Below are 19474 nucleotides of genomic sequence, written 5' to 3' on the forward strand. Positions count from 1 at the left end.
ACGTTCAATGCGCCTCGGAAACACAGGATAGGGTGAAATTTAAAATGAAAAAACGGTGCAACCACGGATTTTACCGATGCATGCACTCCGCGAACGATGCATCGAGATTTCACCTGTCAATTTTACCGATACACAGTGAATGGACCGATTCACTCGCATCGCGCACGTCATAATCGATGAATCGATACGTATCGATTATTTTCCACATGCCTAAGTGTGCGTGCGTGCGTGCGTGCGTGTGTGTGTGCGTGCGTGCGTGTGTGCGTGCGTGCATTTAAGAAAGGACAAAACGTTAACAGAAAAAAGTACGGAGAAGAAAGAATGAAAGAAAAAGTGAATATTAATGGAAGGAGAGAGAGAGAGAGAGAGAGAGGTGAAGGGAGGACAGAGGTGCAACATCTGTTCTCATTATGCACCAGTAGAACAGCATGGACACCAGCATGGATGTTCACTGGAGCACACGCACACACACACGCAACGCACACACAACGCACGCACACACACACACACACACAACGCACAGCACACGCACAATGCACGCACGTGCAACGCACAGCACACACAATGCATGCACACGCATAACACACGCACTGACAACGCGTGCGTGCGTGCGGCTCAATAAGTGTCCCGGTTCGGGTTAACTCTGTATATGAGTATTACAAATCTGAGACCAATATGGACACAAAGGTCTGCATGACCAAATTAAATATGCACATGTGTTACAGGTGTCTGATGGCACTCTTCACGAGCGGGACCAGATGTTATAAAAGATTTTTGAGAGCCTATATAGCTTTCTTCCCAGTGGGTTCTTTGCACTGGAGTATACAGTATATACAGTAAAATATAGGCAATGTCTGGCGGTATCGAACCGTGTCATTCCGATATTCTTTCACAGATATTGACGCAATAATAATGTCACACTGTTAATGGCTTTGACGTACGCACATGGTGTCACGACGCGTGCACATACACAGACAAACACACACACAGGTCTACACACACACACACACACACACACACACACACACACACACACACACACACACGTCGGTATAGGATACTCACTGTCGCATTTCATTCCCTGGTGGATGAGGCCGTAGAGCAAAGAGCCACAGTGGTCGCAGAAGGTGGGACTGCCGTAGGAGTGGATCTTAAACTTGTGCTTACTTCTGGGGTCCTGGTGGAACACACACACACACACACACACACACACACACACACACACACACATTGATTGATTGATTGATTGATTGATTGCAGATCCACCACCATATCATCATCAAAAGGATAACAAATTCCCAAAGCCTATAGGCTAAACCCAAGCGTTTAGGTTATAAACAGTTTTAAACACATATTTGTAACACTTTTTAAACGTGTCACAGTGTTTAGATTATAAACAGAAGAACATGTTTAATCCCTGTAACACTTTTTAAACACATAAACGTGTTTAGTTTTTACAATCAAAGTCAGTCATAGGTGTTTAGAATTTGAACACTATAGGTGTTCTCGTCAGGTGTTTGAGTGAACTCGTGTTCTACTGTATTTTATGACCATTAATAAACACTTGGCATTTTATTATTACACACTGGGTGTTTAGGTTTAAACGCGTCACATGTTCCAGGGATTTACAGTGATATACTGCTTGTTTCCATTCATTGCGGTCCTCCTCAGAAGTATATGCGTTGTGTAATGAGGTCATGTAGTGTGGTGCTGGTGAGTCCACTAATGCAGTATTTTTCAACCCTTTTCATATCAAGGTCCATTATATATATATTCTGCATTTGAGCCACGGACCATTTGACGAGATTGAGTCCACAAATGACATGCTGTATTGATGTTGGCACCATTAAGAGAGATAACAGGCAAATGCAGATGCTTAACAATAATCTAACTCTTATGGAGTGTAACATGGGTTTAATTTTACACTCCCAGTAAGTGCCCGGTCCCATTCTGACCGGGCACCCATTTTGGTGTCAGCATCATGTTATGCTTTAGCTATTTAAAAGTAGCAGATCTACAAGCTCATATCGCGCCACCGAGTGGCGCGATACAAGCTTGTAGGTCTGCTATTTTTGAAAAATCGAAGAACGACTGACATTTTTAGAATCTGATCTCAGGTCAGAATGGGTTATAATCAGACCAGTGTGTGTCCAGTGGAAACCTCGTATGAATCTGATCTCAGGTCAGAATGGGTTAAAGATCTAATACAAATAAAAGGGTCCATTTGGTTGCCAACTCTCCATCGGTTAAGTGGGGACCACCTGGAAGACCCTCATGGACCAACTGTTTGGCAACCACTGCATTCAGGTCTAGAGTCCATGCATTAACCACTGCATTAAGGTCTAGAGTCCATGCATTAACCACTGCATTCAGGTCTAGAGTCCATGCATTAACCACTGCATTCAGGTCTAGAGTCCATGCATTAACCACTGCATTAAGGTCTAGAGTCCATGCATTAACCACTGCATTAAGGTCTAGAGTCCATGCATTAACCACTGCATTAAGGTCTAGAGTCCATGCATGCTGTGCTAAACCACTGCATTAAGGTCTAGAGTCCATGCATTAACCACTGCATTAAGGTCTAGAGTCCATGCATTAACCACTGCATTAAGGTCTAGAGTCCATGCATTAACCACTGCATTAAGGTCTAGAGTCCATGCATTAACCACTGCATTAAGGTCTAGAGTCCATGCATTAACCACTTAAGGTCTAGAGTCCATGCATTAACCACTGCATTAAGGTCTAGAGTCCATGCATGCTGTGCTAAACCACTGCATTAAGGTCTAGAGTCCATGCATTAACCACTGCATTCAGGTCTAGAGTCCATGCATTAACCACTGCATTCAGGTCTAGAGTCCATGCATTAACCACTGCATTCAGGTCTAGAGTCCATGCATTAACCACTGCATTCAGGTCTAGAGTCCATGCATTAACCACTGCATTCAGGTCTAGAGTCCATGCATGCTGTGCTAATGTGTCCCTGCATGAGCACACAGTCTCTGAGTGGATGCGAGTAGTCTTATATGATGTGTGTTCATTACACCTTTTGACCACTGGGGGCGCCACTGAGTCAATTAATGCATAAATTATGCAAATGAGTAATTAATTTATGCATTCAATTATTTACATTCCTTGAATTCCATACATTCCATAAATCATAAATCATATTATATATATATATCATAAATATAATTAGCATAGTGTTATTATTAAATAAAGAAAGCTAATAATAGTTTTTTTTTTTTCATGACAGAGTGTGTACAGTGTGTGTGTGTGCGTGTGCGTGTGTGTGAGTGTGAATCTGACCCTTCCTCCCTCGCTCATGGTCCTGTGACATGTTCCCTACCTTGCCGGCGGCCGTGCCAGGTGCAGAGATTCCGCATACAGGTGTGAAACGGAGAACAATAGGGCTCTCCATTCCTTTCAAGTGCCAGGTGTCTATTGAGAATGTGTTAATTAGATTTTAAAAAACAGGGGTGTTGTGTAAACAAGGGTGGGGGCTCTCTCCACTCCTTTCAAGTGCCAGGTGGCTATTGAGAATCCGTTTCAAGTGCCAGGTGGACATCAGAATGTGTTAATTAGATTTTAAAAAACAGGGGTGGGGGCTTCACTCCTTTGATGTAGCTTGTATGCATCATGCATGAGGGGGACAGGGGGTGGGGTTCCTTATCTTTTGAAATTTGCATGTGACATGTGACAGGTGACAGGTGACAGTTGACAGTTGACAGGTGACAATTGCCAGCTGACAGCTGACAGGTGACAGGGGAAGCACATGGCTTTTGTTATGTGTCATCATCATCATTTATTTAACTCACAACCATGATCACATGGTTTGGAGCACAGATTCATAAAAAGTATACAATCGAAAGTATACAATACATTACAGATTACACGATATACATATACATATCGTAAGGCTTTCCCTATTTATACAGTGGGAGAACATTTTTCATATGGCTGGCTGGATGGATGGTTCGGAGGGTGCACACTAGACTGACTTTTGTTTATTTATTGGGTAAGTCATGGATACCCCGCCTAGTAGTCAATTTCTATATATATATATAAATTACACTGCAGTACCAACTATGTCCTGATGTGATTTTAATGGTTCGTGTTTTGTTTTGTGACTGGAGAAGGTAAGTGTGGTCCTAATGTTGGTGGTTAACGTAGGTATTGTATTATTTTTGGGTTTTGTGTTGTGTTTTTAGAATTTTGTAGGTTTCATGTTGTCCTAATGTTTTGGTCAGCGTAGGTCTTGTATTATTTTTGGTATTTTGTGTTGTGTTTCTAGAATTTTGCAGGCTTCATGCTGTCCTAATGTTGGTGGTTAACGTAGGTCTTGTATTATTTTGGTGTGTGGGGATGGTGTTTTGTGAATTCTGCAGGCTTCATGTTTTTCCTAATGTTTGTGGTTAAAGTAGGTCTTGTATTATTTTTGTGTTTTGTGTTGTGTTTTTGTGAATTTTGCAGGCTTCATGTTTTTTCCTAATGTTTGTGGTTAAAGTAGGTCTTGTATTATTTTGGTGTTTTGTGTTGTGTTTCTAGAATTTTGCAGGTTTCATGTTTGTCCTAATGTTTGTGGTCAACGTAGGACTTGTATTATTTTTGTGTTTTGTGTTATGCTTTGTGAATTTTGCAGGTTTCATGTTTGTCCTAATGTTTTGTTCAACGTAGGTCTTGTATTATTTTTGTGTTTTGTGTTGTGTTTTGTGAATTTTGCAGGCTTCATGCTGTCCTAATGGTGGTGGTTAACGTAGGTCTTGTATTATTTTGGTGTGTGGGGATGGTGTTTTGTGAATTCTGCAGGCTTCATGTTTTTCCTAATGTTTGTGGTTAAAGTAGGTCTTGTATTATTTTTGTGTTTTGTGTTGTGTTTTGTGAATAGTGCAGGCTTCATGTGTCCTAATGCTGGTGGTTAACGTAGGTCTTGTATTATTTTTGTGTTTTGTGTTGTGTTTTGTGAATTTTGCAGGCTTCATGTTTGTCCTAAGGTTTTGTTCAACGTAGATCTTGTATTATTTTTGTGTTTTGTGTTGTGTTTTGTGAATTTTGCAGGCTTCATGTTTGTCCTAATGTTTTGTTCAACGTAGATCTTGTATTATTCTGGTGTGTTGGGTGGTGTTTTGTGAATTCTGCAGGCTTCATGTTTTTCCTAATGTTTGTGGTTAAAGTAGGTCTTGTATTATTTTTGTGTTTTGTGTTGTGTTTTGTGAATTCTGTAGGCTTCATGTTTTTCCTAATGTTTGTGGTTAAAGTAGGTCTTGTATTATTCTGGTGTGTTGTGTGTTGTGTTTTGTGAATTTTGCAGGCTTCATGTTTTTCCTAATGTTTGTGGTTAAAGTAGGTCTTGTATTATTTTTGTCTTTTGTGTTGTGTTTTGTGAATTTTGCAGGCTTCATGTTTGTCCTAATGTTTTGTTCAACGTAGATCTTGTATTATTTTTGTGTTGTGTTATGTTTTGTGAATTTTGCAGGCTTCATGTGTCCTAATGCTGGTGGTTAACGTAGGTCTTGTATTATTTTTGTCTTTTGTGTTGTGTTTTGTGAATTTTGCAGGATTCATGTGTCCTAATGTTTTGTTCAACGTAGGTCTTGTATTATTTTTGTGTTTTGTGTGTTGTGTTTTGTGAATTTTGCAAGCTTCATGCTGTCCTAATGTTGGTGGTTAACGTAGGTCTTGTATTATTTTGGTGGGTAGGGTGGTGTTTTGTGAATTTTGCAGGCTTCATGTTTGTCCTAATGTTGGTGGTTAACGTAGATCTTGTATTATTTTGGTGGGTGGGGTGGTGTTTTTGTGAATATGCAGGCTTCATGTTTTTCCTAATGTTGGTGGTTAAAGTAGGTCTTGTATTATTTTTGTGTATTGTGTTGTGTTTTGTGAATTTTGCAGGCTTCATGTTTGTCCTAATGTTGGGGGTTAACGTAGATCTTGTATTATTTTTGTGTTTTGTGTTGTGTTTTGTGAATTTTACAGGCTTCATGTTTGTCCTAATGTTTTGTTCAACGTAGATCTTGTATTATTTTTGTGTGTCGGGTGGTGCTTTTGTGAATTTTGCAGGCTTCATGTTTTTCCTAATGTTTGTGGTTAAAGTAGGTCTTGTATTATTTTTGTGTTTTGTGTTATGTTTTGTGAATTTTGCAGGCTTCATGCTGTCCTAATGTTGGTGGTTAACGTAGATCTTGTATTATTTTGGGGTTTTGTGTTGTGTTTTTAGAATTTTGTAGGTTTCATGTTGTCCTAATGTTTTGGTCATCGTAGGTCTTGTATTATTTTTGTGTTTTGTGTTGTGTTTCTAGAATTTTGCAGGCTTCATGCTTGTCCTAATGTTGGTGGTTAACGTAGGTCTTGTATTATTTTGGTGTGTGGGGTGGTGTTTTGTGAATTCTGCAGGCTTCATGTTTTTCCTAATGTTTGTGGGTAAAGTAGGTCTTGTATTATTTTTGTGTTTTGTGTTGTGTTTTGTGAATTGTGCAGGCTTCATGCTGTCCTAATGCTGGTGGTTAACGTAGGTCTTGTATTATTTTTGTGTTTTGTGTTGTGTTTTGTGAATTTTGCAGGCTTCATGTTTGTCCTAATGTTGGTGGTTAACGTAGGTCTTGTATTATTTTTGTGTTTTGTGTTGTGTTTTGTGAATTTTGCAGGCTTCATGTTTTTCCTAATGTTTGTGGGTAAAGTAGGTCTTGTATTATTTTTGTGTTTTGTGTTGTGTTTTGTGAATTTTACAGGATTCATGTGTCCTAATGTTTTTGCTCAACGTAGGTCTTGTATTATTTTTGTGTTTTGTGTTGTGTTTTGTGAATTTTGCAGGCTTCATGCTGTCCTAATGTTGGTGGTTAAAGTAGGTCTTGTATTATTTTTGTGTTTTGTGTTGTGTTTTGTGAATTGTGCAGGCTTCATGTGTCCTAATGTTGGTGGTTAACGTAGGTCTTGTATTATTTTTGTGTTTTGTGTTGTGTTTTGTGAATTTTGCATGCTTCATGTTTGTCCTAATGTTTTGTTCAACGTAGATCTTGTATTATTTTTGTGTTTTGTGTTGTGTTTTGTGAATTTTGCAGGCTTCAGGTTTGTCTTAATGTTTTGGTCAACGTAGATCTTGTATTATTTTGGTGTGTTGGGGTGGTGTTTTGTGAATTTTACAGGATTCATGTGTCCTAATGTTTTGTTCAACGTAGGTCTTGTATTATTTTTGTGTTTTGGGTTGTGTTTTGTGAATTTTGCAGGCTTCATGCGGTCCTAATGTTGGTGGTTAACGTAGGTCTTGTATTATTTTGGTGTGGGGGGTGGTGTTTTGTGAATTCTGCAGGCTTCATGTTTTTCCTAATGTTTGTGGTTAAAGTAGGTCTTGTATTATTTTTGTGTTTTGTGTTGTGTTTTGTGAATTGTGCAGGCTTCATGTGTCCTAATGTTTTGGTCAATGTGGGACTTGTATTATTTTTGGGGTTTTGGGTTGTGTTTTAGAATTTTGCAGGTTTCATGTCGTCCTAATGTTTGGAGTTAACGTAGGTCTTGTATTATTTTCGGTGTTTTGGGTTGTGTTTCTAGAATTTTGTAGGTTTCATGTTGTCCTAATGTTTGTGGTCAATGTAGGACTTGTATTATTTTTAGTGTGTTGGGTGATGTTTTGGGAATTTTGCAGGTTTCATGTTGTCCTAATGTTGGTGGTTAACGTAGGTCTTGTATTATTTTTGGTGTTTTGTGTTGTGTTTTTAGAATTTTGTAGGTTTCATGTTGTCCTAATGTTTTGGTCAATGTGGGACTTGTATTATTTTTGGGGTTTTGTGTTGTGTTTTAGAATTTTGCAGGTTTCATGTCGTCCTAATGGTTGTAGTTAACGTAGGTCTTGTATTATTTTTGTGTTTTGTGTTGTGTTTTGTGAATTTTGCAGGCTTCATGCTGTCCTAATGTTGGTGGTTAACGTAGGTCTTGTATTATTTTTAGCGGGTTGGGTGGTGTTTTGTGAATTTTGCAGGCTTCATGTTTTTTCCTAATGTTTGTGGTTAAAGTAGGTCTTGTATTATTTTTGTGTTTTGTGTTATGTTTTGTGAATTTTGCAGGCTTCATGTTTACTAAGGTTTTGTTCAACGTAGATCTTGTATTATTTTTGTGTTTTGTGTTGTGTTTTGTGAATTTTGCAGGCTTCATGTTTGTCCTAATGTTTTGTTCAACGTAGATCTTGTATTATTCTGGTGTGTTGGGTGGTGTTTTGTGAATTTTACAGGCTTCATGTTTGTCCTAATGTTTGTGGTTAACGTAGGTCTTGTATTATTTTTGTGTTTTGTGTTGTGTTTTGTGAATTTTGCAGGCTTCATGCTGTCCTAATGTTGGTGGTTAACGTAGGTCTTGTATTATTTTGGGGTTTTGTGTTGTGTTTTTAGAATTTTGTAGGTTTCATGTTGTCCTAATGTTTTGGTCAGCGTAGGTCTTGTATTATTTTTGGTATTTTGTGTTGTGTTTCTAGAATTTTGCAGGCTTCATGCTGTCCTAATGTTAGTGGTTAACGTAGGGCTTGTATTATTTTGGTGTGTGGGGATGGTGTTTTGTGAATTCTGTAGGCTTCATGTTTTTTCCTAATGTTTGTGGTTAAAGTAGGTCTTGTATTATTTTTGTGTTGTGTGTTGTGTTTTGTGAATTTTGCAGGCTTCATGTTTTTTCCTAATGTTTGTGGTTAAAGTAGGTCTTGTATTATTTTTGTCTTTTGTGTTGTGTTTTGTGAATTTTGCAGGCTTCATGTTTGTCCTAATGTTTTGTTCAACGTAGATCTTGTATTATTTTTGTGTTTTGTGTTATGTTTTGTGAATTTTGCAGGCTTTATGTTTGTCTTAATGTTTTGTTCAACGTAGATCTTGTATTATTTTGGTGTGTTGGGTGGTGTTTTGTGAATTTTACAGGATTCATGTGTCCTAATGTTTTGTTCAACGTAGGTCTTGTATTATTTTTGTGTATTGTGTTGTGTTTGAGTTTTTGCAGGCTGCATGTTGGCCTAATGTTGGTGGTTAACGTAGGTCTTGTATTATTTTTGGTGGGTTGTGTAGTGTTTGAGTTTTTGCAGGCTTCATGTTGGCCTAATGTTGGTGGGTAACGTAGGTCTTGTATTATTTTGGTGTGTTTGGCGGTGTTTTGTGAATTTTGCAGGCTTCATGTTTTCCTAATGTTGGTGGTTAACGTATGTCTTGTATTATTTTTGTGTTTTGTGTTGTGTTTTGTGAATTTTGCAGGCTTCATGTTTGTCCTAATGTTTTGTTCAACGTAGATCTTGTATTATTTTGGTGTGTTGGTTGGTGTTTTGTGAATTTTACAGGATTCATGTGTCCTAATGTTTTGTTCAACGTAGGTCTTGTATTATTTTTGTGTTTTGTGTTGTGTTCTGTGAATTTTGCAGACTTCATGATGTCCTAATGTTGGTGGTTAACGTAGGTCTTGTATTATTTTTGTGTTTTGTGTTGTGTTTTGTAGAATTTTATAGGATTCATGGTGTCCTAATGTTTTGTTCAACGTAGGTCTTGTATTATTTTTGTGTTTTGTGTTGTGTTTGAGTTTTTGCAGGCTTCATGTTGGCCTAATGTTTTGTTCAACGTAGGTCTTGTATTATTTTATGGTGGGTTGTGTAGTGTTTGAGTTTTTGCAGGCTTTCATGTTGGCCTAATGTTGGTGGTTAATGTATGTCTTGTATTATTTTTGGTGTGTTGTGTGGGGTTTTGTGAATCTTGTAGGATTCATGTTGTCCTAATGTTTTTGTATAACGTATGTCTTGTATTATTTTGGGGTATGAGAGAGAATATTATATTATTACAACGTTGTAATAATATAATATTCTCTCTCATACCCCAAAATAATACAAGACATACGTTATACAAAAACATTAGGACAACATGAATCCTACAAGATTCACAAAACCCCACACAACACACCAAAAATAATACAAGACATACATTAACCACCAACATTAGGCCAACATGAAAGCCTGCAAAAACTCAAACACTACACAACCCACCATAAAATAATACAAGACCTACGTTGAACAAAACATTAGGCCAACATGAAGCCTGCAAAAACTCAAACACAACACAAAACACAAAAATAATACAAGACCTACGTTGAACAAAACATTAGGACACCATGAATCCTATAAAATTCTACAAAACACAACACAAAACACAAAAATAATACAAGACCTACGTTAACCACCAACATTAGGACATCATGAAGTCTGCAAAATTCACAGAACACAACACAAAACACAAAAATAATACAAGACCTACGTTGAACAAAACATTAGGACACATGAATCCTGTAAAATTCACAAAACACCAACCAACACACCAAAATAATACAAGATCTACGTTGAACAAAACATTAGGACAAACATGAAGCCTGCAAAATTCACAAAACACAACACAAAACACAAAAATAATACAAGACATACGTTAACCACCAACATTAGGAAAACATGAAGCCTGCAAAATTCACAAAACACCGCCAAACACACCAAAATAATACAAGACCTACGTTACCCACCAACATTAGGCCAACATGAAGCCTGCAAAAACTCAAACACTACACAACCCACCAAAAATAATACAAGACCTACGTTAACCACCAACATTAGGCCAACATGCAGCCTGCAAAAACTCAAACACAACACAATACACAAAAATAATACAAGACCTACGTTGAACAAAACATTAGGACACATGAATCCTGTAAAATTCACAAAACACCACCCAACACACCAAAATAATACAAGATCTACGTTGAACAAAACATTAAGACAAACATAAAGCCTGCAAAATTCACAAAACATAACACAAAACACAAAAATAATACAAGATCTACGTTGAACAAAACATTAGGACAAACATGAAGCCTGCAAAATTCACAAAACACAACACAAAAGACAAAAATAATACAAGACCTACTTTAACCACAAAACATTAGGAAAAAACATGAAGCCTGCAAAATTCACAAAACACAACACACAACACAAAAATAATACAAGACCTACTTTAACCACAAACATTAGGAAAAAACATGAAGCCTACAGAATTCACAAAACACCATCCCCACACACCAAAATAATACAAGCCCTACGTTAACCACTAACATTAGGACAGCATGAAGCCTGCAAAATTCTAGAAACACAACACAAAATACCAAAAATAATACAAGACCTACGCTGACCAAAACATTAGGACAACATGAAACCTACAAAATTCTAAAAACACAACACAAAACCCCAAAATAATACAAGACCTACGTTAACCACCAACATTAGGACAGCATGAAGCCTGCAAAATTCACAAAACACAACACAAAACACAAAAATAATACAAGACCTACGTTAACCACAAACATTAGGACAAACATGAAGCCTGTAAAATTCACAAAACACCACCCAACACACCAGAATAATACAAGATCTACGTTGAACAAAACATTAGGACAAACATGAAGCCTGCAAAATTCACAAAACACAACACAAAACACAAAAATAATACAAGATCTACGTTGAACAAAACCTTAGTAAACATGAAGCCTGCAAAATTCACAAAACATAACACAAAACACAAAAATAATACAAGACCTACTTTAACCACAAACATTAGGAAAAAACATGAAGCCTGCAAAATTCACAAAACACCACCCAACCCGCTAAAAATAATACAAGACCTACGTTAACCACCAACATTAGGACAGCATGAAGCCTGCAAAATTCACAAAACACAACACAAAACACAAAAATAATACAAGACCTACGTTAACTACAACCATTAGGACGACATGAAACCTGCAAAATTCTAAAACACAACACAAAACCCCAAAAATAATACAAGTCCCACATTGACCAAAACATTAGGACAACATGAAACCTACAAAATTCTAAAAACACAACACAAAACACCAAAAATAATACAAGACCTACGTTAACCACCAACATTAGGACAACATGAAACCTGCAAAATTCCCAAAACATCACCCAACACACTAAAAATAATACAAGTCCTACATTGACCACAAACATTAGGACAACATGAAACCTACAAAATTCTAGAAACACAACCCAAAACACCGAAAATAATACAAGACCTACGTTAACTCCAAACATTAGGACGACATGAAACCTGCAAAATTCTAAAACACAACCCAAAACCCCAAAAATAATACAAGTCCCACATTGACCAAAACATTAGGACACATGAAGCCTGCACAATTCACAAAACACAACACAAAACACAAAAATAATACAAGACCTACTTTAACCACAAACATTAGGAAAAACATGAAGCCTGCAGAATTCACAAAACACCACCCCCCACACCAAAATAATACAAGACCTACGTTAACCACCAACATTAGGACCGCATGAAGCCTGCAAAATTCACAAAACACAACCCAAAACACAAAAATAATACAAGACCTACGTTGAACAAAACATTAGGACACATGAATCCTGTAAAATTCACAAAACACCACCCCAACACACCAAAATAATACAAGATCTACGTTGACCAAAACATTAAGACAAACCTGAAGCCTGCAAAATTCACAAAACACAACACAAAACACAAAAATAATACAAGATCTACGTTGAACAAAACATTAGGACAAACATGAAGCATGCAAAATTCACAAAACACAACACAAAACACAAAAATAATACAAGACCTACGTTAACCACCAACATTAGGACACATGAAGCCTGCACAATTCACAAAACACAACACAAAACACAAAAATAATACAAGACCTACTTTAACCACCAACATTAGGACAGCATGAAGCCTGCAAAATTCACAAAACACAACACAAAACACAAAAATAATACAAGACCTACGTTGAGCAAAAACATTAGGACACATGAATCCTGTAAAATTCACAAAACACAACACAAAACACAAAAATAATACAAGACCTACTTTACCCACAAACATTAGGAAAAACATGAAGCCTGCAAAATTCACAAAACACAACACAAAACACAAAAATAATACAAGACCTACGTTAACCACCAACATTAGGACAAACATGAAGCCTGCAAAATTCACAAAACACAACACAAAACACAAAAATAATACAAGACCTACGTTAACCACCAGCATTAGGACAGCATGAAGCCTGCACAATTCACAAAACACAACACAAAACACAAAAATAATACAAGACCTACTTTACCCACAAACATTAGGAAAAACATGAAGCCTGCAGAATTCACAAAACACCACCCCACACACCAAAATAATACAAGACCTACGTTAACCACCAACATTAGGACAAGCATGAAGCCTGCAAAATTCTAGAAACACAACACAAAACACAAAAATAATACAAGACCTACGATGACCAAAACATTAGGACAACATGAAACCTACAAAATTCTAAAAACACAACACAAAACCCCAAAATAATACAAGATCTACGTTAACCACCAACATTAGGACAGCATGAAGCCTGCAAAATTCACAAAACATAACACAAAACACAAAAATAATACAAGACCTACTTTAACCACAAACATTAGGAAAAACATGAAGCCTGCAAAATTCACAAAAGCACCACCCGACACACAAAAATAATACAAGATCTACGTTGAACAAAACATTAGGACAAACATGAAGCCTGTAAAATTCACAAAACACAACACAAAACACAAAAATAATACAAGATCTACGTTAACCCCCAACATTAGGACAAACATGAAGCCTGCAAAATTCACAAAACACAACACAATACACAAAAATAATACAAGACCTACTTTAACCACCAACATTAGGAAAAACATGAAGCCTGCATATTCACAAAAACACCACCCCACCCACCAAAATAATACAAGATCTACGTTAACCACCAACATTAGGACAAACATGAAGCCTGCAAAATTCACAAAACACCACCCTACCCACCAAAATAATACAAGACCTACGTTAACCACCAACATTAGGACAGCATGAAGCTTGCAAAATTCACAAAACACAACACACAAAACACAAAAATAATACAAGACCTACGTTGAACAAAACATTAGGACACATGAATCCTGCAAAATTCACAAAACACAACACAAAAGACAAAAATAATACAAGACCTACGTTAACCACCAGCATTAGGACACATGAAGCCTGCAAAATTCACAAAACATAACACAACACAAAAATAATACAAGATCTACGTTGAACAAAACATTAGGACAAACATGAAGCCTGCAAAATTCACAAAACACAACACAAAAGACAAAAATAATACAAGACCTACTTTAACCACAAACATTAGGAAAAACATGAAGCCTGCAAAATTCACAAAACACAACACACAACACACCAGAATAATACAAGACCTACTTTAACCACAAACATTAGGAAAAACATGAAGCCTACAGAATTCACAAAACACAACACAAAACACAAAAATAATACAAGACCTACTTTAACCACAAACATTAGGAAAAACATGAAGCCTGCAGAATTCACAAAACACCACCCAACACACCAGAATAATACAAGATCTACGTTGAACAAAACATTAGGACAAACATGAAGCCTGCAAAATTCACAAAACACAACACAAAACACAAAAATAATACAAGATCTACGTTGAACAAAACCTTAGGACAAACATGAAGCCTGCAAAATTCACAAAACACAACACAAAACACAAAAATAATACAAGACCTACGTTAACCACCAGCATTAGGACACATGAAGCCTGCACTATTCACAAAACACAACACAAAACACAAAAATAATACAAGACCTACTTTAACCACAAACATTAGGAAAAACATGAAGCCTGCAGAATTCACAAAACACCATCCCCACACACCAAAATAATACAAGACCTACGTTAACCACCACCATTAGGACAGCATGAAGCCTGCAAAATTCACAAAACACAACACAAAACACAAAAATAATACAAGACCTACGTTGAACAAAACATTAGGACAAACATGAAACCTGCAAAATTCACAAAGCATAACACAAAACACAAAAATAATACAAGTCCTACGTTGACCACAAACATTAGGACAAACATGAAACCTGCAAAATTCTAGAAACACAACACAAAACACCAAAATAATACAAGACCTACTTTAACCACAAACATTAGGAAAAAACATGAAGCCTGCAAAATTCACAAAAACACAACACAAAACACAAAAATAATACAAGACCTACTTTAACCACAAACATTAGGAAAAACATGAAGCCTGCAGAATTCACAAAACACCATCCCCACACACCAAAATAATACAAGACCTACGTTAACCACCAACATTAGGACAGCATGAAGCCTGCAAAATTCTAGAAACACAACACAAAATACCAAAAATAATACAAGACCTACGCTGACCAAAACATTAGGACAACATGAAACCTACAAAATTCTAAAAACACAACACAAAACCCAAAAATAATACAATACCTACGTTAACCACCAACATTAGGACCACACTTACCTTCTCCAGTCACAAAACAAAACACGAACCATTAAAATCACATCAGGACATAGTTGGTACTGCAGTGTAATTTATATATATATATAGAAATTGACTACTAGGCGGGGTATCCATGACTTACCCAATAAATAAACAAAAGTCAGTCTAGTGTGCACCCTCCGAACCATCCATCCAGCCAGCCATATGAAAAATGTTCTCCCACTGTATAAATAGGGAAAGCCTTACGATATGTATATGTATATCGTGTAATCTGTAATGTATTGTATACTTTCGATTGTATACTTTTTATGAATCTGTGCTCCAAACCATGTGATCATGGTTGTGAGTTAAATAAATGATGATGATGACACATAACAAAAGCCATGTGCTTCCCCTGTCACCTGTCAGCTGTCAGCTGGCAATTGTCACCTGTCAACTGTCAACTGTCACCTGTCACCTGTCACATGTCACATGCAAATTTCAAAAGATAAGGAACCCCACCCCCTGTCCCCCTCATGCATGATGCATACAAGCTACATCAAAGGAGTGAAGCCCCCACCCCTGTTTTTTAAAATCTAATTAACACATTCTGATGTCCACCTGGCACTTGAAACGGATTCTCAATAGCCACCTGGCACTTGAAAGGAGTGGAGAGAGCCCCCACCCTTGTTTACACAACACCCCTGTTTTTTAAAATCTAATTAACACATTCTCAATAGACACCTGGCACTTGAAAGGAATGGAGAGCCCTATTGTTCTCCGTTTCACACCTGTATGCGGAATCTCTGCACCTGGCACGGCCGCCGGCAAGGTAGGGAACATGTCACAGGACCATGAGCGAGGGAGGAAGGGTCAGATTCACACTCACACACACGCACACGCACACACACACACTGTACACACTCTGTCATGAAAAAAAAAAAACTATTATTAGCTTTCTTTATTTAATAATAACACTATGCTAATTATATTTATGATATATATATATAATATGATTTATGATTTATGGAATGTATGGAATTCAAGGAATGTAAATAATTGAATGCATAAATTAATTACTCATTTGCATAATTTATGCATTAATTGACTCAGTGGCGCCCCCAGTGGTCAAAAGGTGTAATGAACACACATCATATAAGACTACTGATGCGTATACCTGCAGACTATCAACCAGCAGTGCATGTGAGACTGATAGTACACATTTGAATTATTTTATTTGGTCCACACTTTAAAAGGAAAATGCATAAGGACACAAACAGTATGGGTGCAGTTATGTTACAATCACAAGCCTATGACACATGTTTTATCATGATACAGCATGCAAGAATGTCACTCAGCAGCGTCTCTGATAGCCATATTCGTTCACACGACGGTGCTCAGGACTAGGCTTAGTCTCATATGGTGGCATAGACAGTACAACAGGGACAGTACAACACCTCGCATGTCCTTCTGCCTCATCCTATGGACACTCCAAGCTGTCGAGAGTTCGAAACGCTCCCACAAACGCTCCCACGCTGTGGGCATGTCCCAGGCTGGACCATCAGAGAGAACGGAGCCGTCTCACACCGCCGCCCGGTGACAACACACGGCGTCCGCTTGCCGTAGGGAAGTTGCCGACTCACCGGGTCTCTCCCGGTGACGCTGCACCCTCCATACTCCCTAGCCGCTCTCATGGGCCTGGAAGTCCACACACCGCTGCCCCGATGGCGGACCGACACAACGGGGAAGTCACCGAGTCCACTGCCTCTCCTCCCGGCACCTGTTGTTCACGGGAGGGACCAACAGGCAGCGTGGCGCCGGTAGTAGACTACGTCGCTGGGTACATCTTGACGTGATATCCTGACACACAGCCACCGCCACAGGAGTTGCAAAAGTTCCAAAAGCTGTACCCACTACATTAACGATCGTAGTTAGAACGGGTGCGGTTGTTAGATGTTAAAGAACAAGCAAAGTTGGCGTCCACCGGCGTTTCCACCGTGCAGCCATTGCTGCGCGTGCACACACACACACACACACACACACACACTGACACGCACACGCACACGCACACACACACACACACACACACACACACACACACACCAGGGGTCTTCCACCTTTTACAGGCCAAGGACCCCCCCTAGCTGAGAGAGATGAAGTAGGGACCCCCCCCTAGCTGAGAGATGAAGCAGGAACCCCCCTAGCTGAGAGAGATGAAGCAGGGACCCCCCTAGCTGAGAGAGATGAAGCAGGGACCCCCCTAGCTGAGAGAGATGAAGCAGGAACCCCCCTAGCTGAGAGAGATGAAGCAGGGACCCCCCTAGCTGAGAGAGATGAAGCAGGAACCCCCCTAGCTGAGAGAGATGAAGCAGGAACCCCCCTAGCTGAGAGAGATGAAGCAGGGACCCCCCCCTAGCTGAGAGATGTGTATGTGTACTGTACATCAAGGGACTAAAATACATTAGTCCATATACAGTACAGTAAGAGCAACACGCAACGTCAGCCTGGAAGTTGTTAACCCTGATAATGAAGTCAACCCATTTTTCTACAAATTCCGTCTAAGTTTTCATGTCAGTGGTTTTCAAATTATGTCATGTCAAGGACCCCAAAAATTATATGTAATTGGCCCCCATCTGAAAATATGTTGTTCCCAGAAGCAAAGCTTTGAGTTAAAAACGTTCGCTCTGAAAGAATATATACTCAATGATTTCAGGCACTGTACAAAAGGCCCTAATTGAAATGGACAATTAAGTCACATCCAGTGCAGGTGCGATTATTATAGCACAGGGTCACCGTGCCCTTGATGAGAGCTTTCATTCACTTCAGAATAAGGACAGGAGAGGAGAACACCGGCCTCAATGTGAAAAGGTTTGAAAACAACACACATTAACCAAAAGACCAAAAAATAACTGAGAACATGCATATAAGAGGTTTCCATGCATTAACCACTGCATTAAGGTCTAGAGTCCATGCATTAACCACTGCATTAAGGTCTAGAGTCCATGCATTAACCACTGCATTAAGGTCTAGAGTCCATGCATTAACCACTGCATTAAGGTCTAGAGTCCATGCATTAACCACTGCATTAAGGTCTAGAGTCCATGCATTAACCACTGCATTCAGGTCTAGAGTCCATGCATTAACCACTGCATTAAGGTCTAGAGTCCATGCATTAACCACTGCATTCAGGTCTAGAGTCCATGCATTAACCACTGCATTCAGGTCTAGAGTCCATGCATTAACCACTGCATTAAGGTCTAGAGTCCATGCATTAACCACTGCATTAAGGTCTAGAGTCCATGCATTAACCACTGCATTAAGGTCTAGAGTCCATGCATGCTGTGCTAAACCACTGCATTAAGGTCTAGAGTCCATGCATTAACCACTGCATTAAGGTCTAGAGTCCATGCATTAACCACTGCATTAAGGTCTAGAGTCCATGCATTAACCACTGCATTAAGGTCTAGAGTCCATGCATTAACCACTGCATTAAGGTCTAGAGTCCATGCATTAACCACTTAAGGTCTAGAGTCCATGCATTAACCACTGCATTAAGGTCTAGAGTCCATGCATGCTGTGCTAAACCACTGCATTAAGGTCTAGAGTCCATGCATTAACCACTGCATTCAGGTCTAGAGTCCATGCATTAACCACTGCATTCAGGTCTAGAGTCCATGCATTAACCACTGCATTCAGGTCTAGAGTCCATGCATTAACCACTGCATTCTGGTCTAGAGTCCATGCATTAACCACTGCATTCAGGTCTAGAGTCCATGCATGCTGTGCTAATGTGTCCCTGCATGAGCACACAGTCTCTGAGTGGATGCGTATACCTGCAGACTATCAACCAGCAGTGCATGTGAGACTGATAGTACACATTTGAATTATTTTATTTGGTCCACACTTTAAAAGGAAAATGCATAAGGACACAAACAGTATGGGTGCAGTTATGTTACAATCACAAGCCTATGACACATGTTTTATCATGATACAGCATGCAAGAATGTCACTCAGCAGCGTCTCTGATAGCCATATTCGTTCACACGACGGTGCTCAGGACTAGGC

At 38.6% G+C, this 19474-nt stretch overlaps 1 protein-coding gene across 1 annotated transcript in view; it reads right to left on the reverse strand.

The window, feature by feature from the left end:
- The window catches only part of prkcab (protein kinase C, alpha, b), a gene marked incomplete at its 5' end in the record, with an annotated part of 225968 nt that overhangs the window by 54742 nt on the left and 151752 nt on the right, over positions 1-19474 (reverse strand). The window contains one exon of the mRNA XM_083779270.1: positions 1066-1177. Within this exon, the coding sequence (XP_083635396.1) occupies positions 1066-1177 (112 nt within the window). The remainder of the gene's footprint in view (positions 1-1065; positions 1178-19474) is intronic.

This window comes from Protomyctophum parallelum (genome assembly GCF_964188405.1).
Source record: "Protomyctophum parallelum genome assembly, chromosome: 13".
NCBI lineage: Eukaryota > Metazoa > Chordata > Actinopteri > Myctophiformes > Myctophidae > Protomyctophum > Protomyctophum parallelum.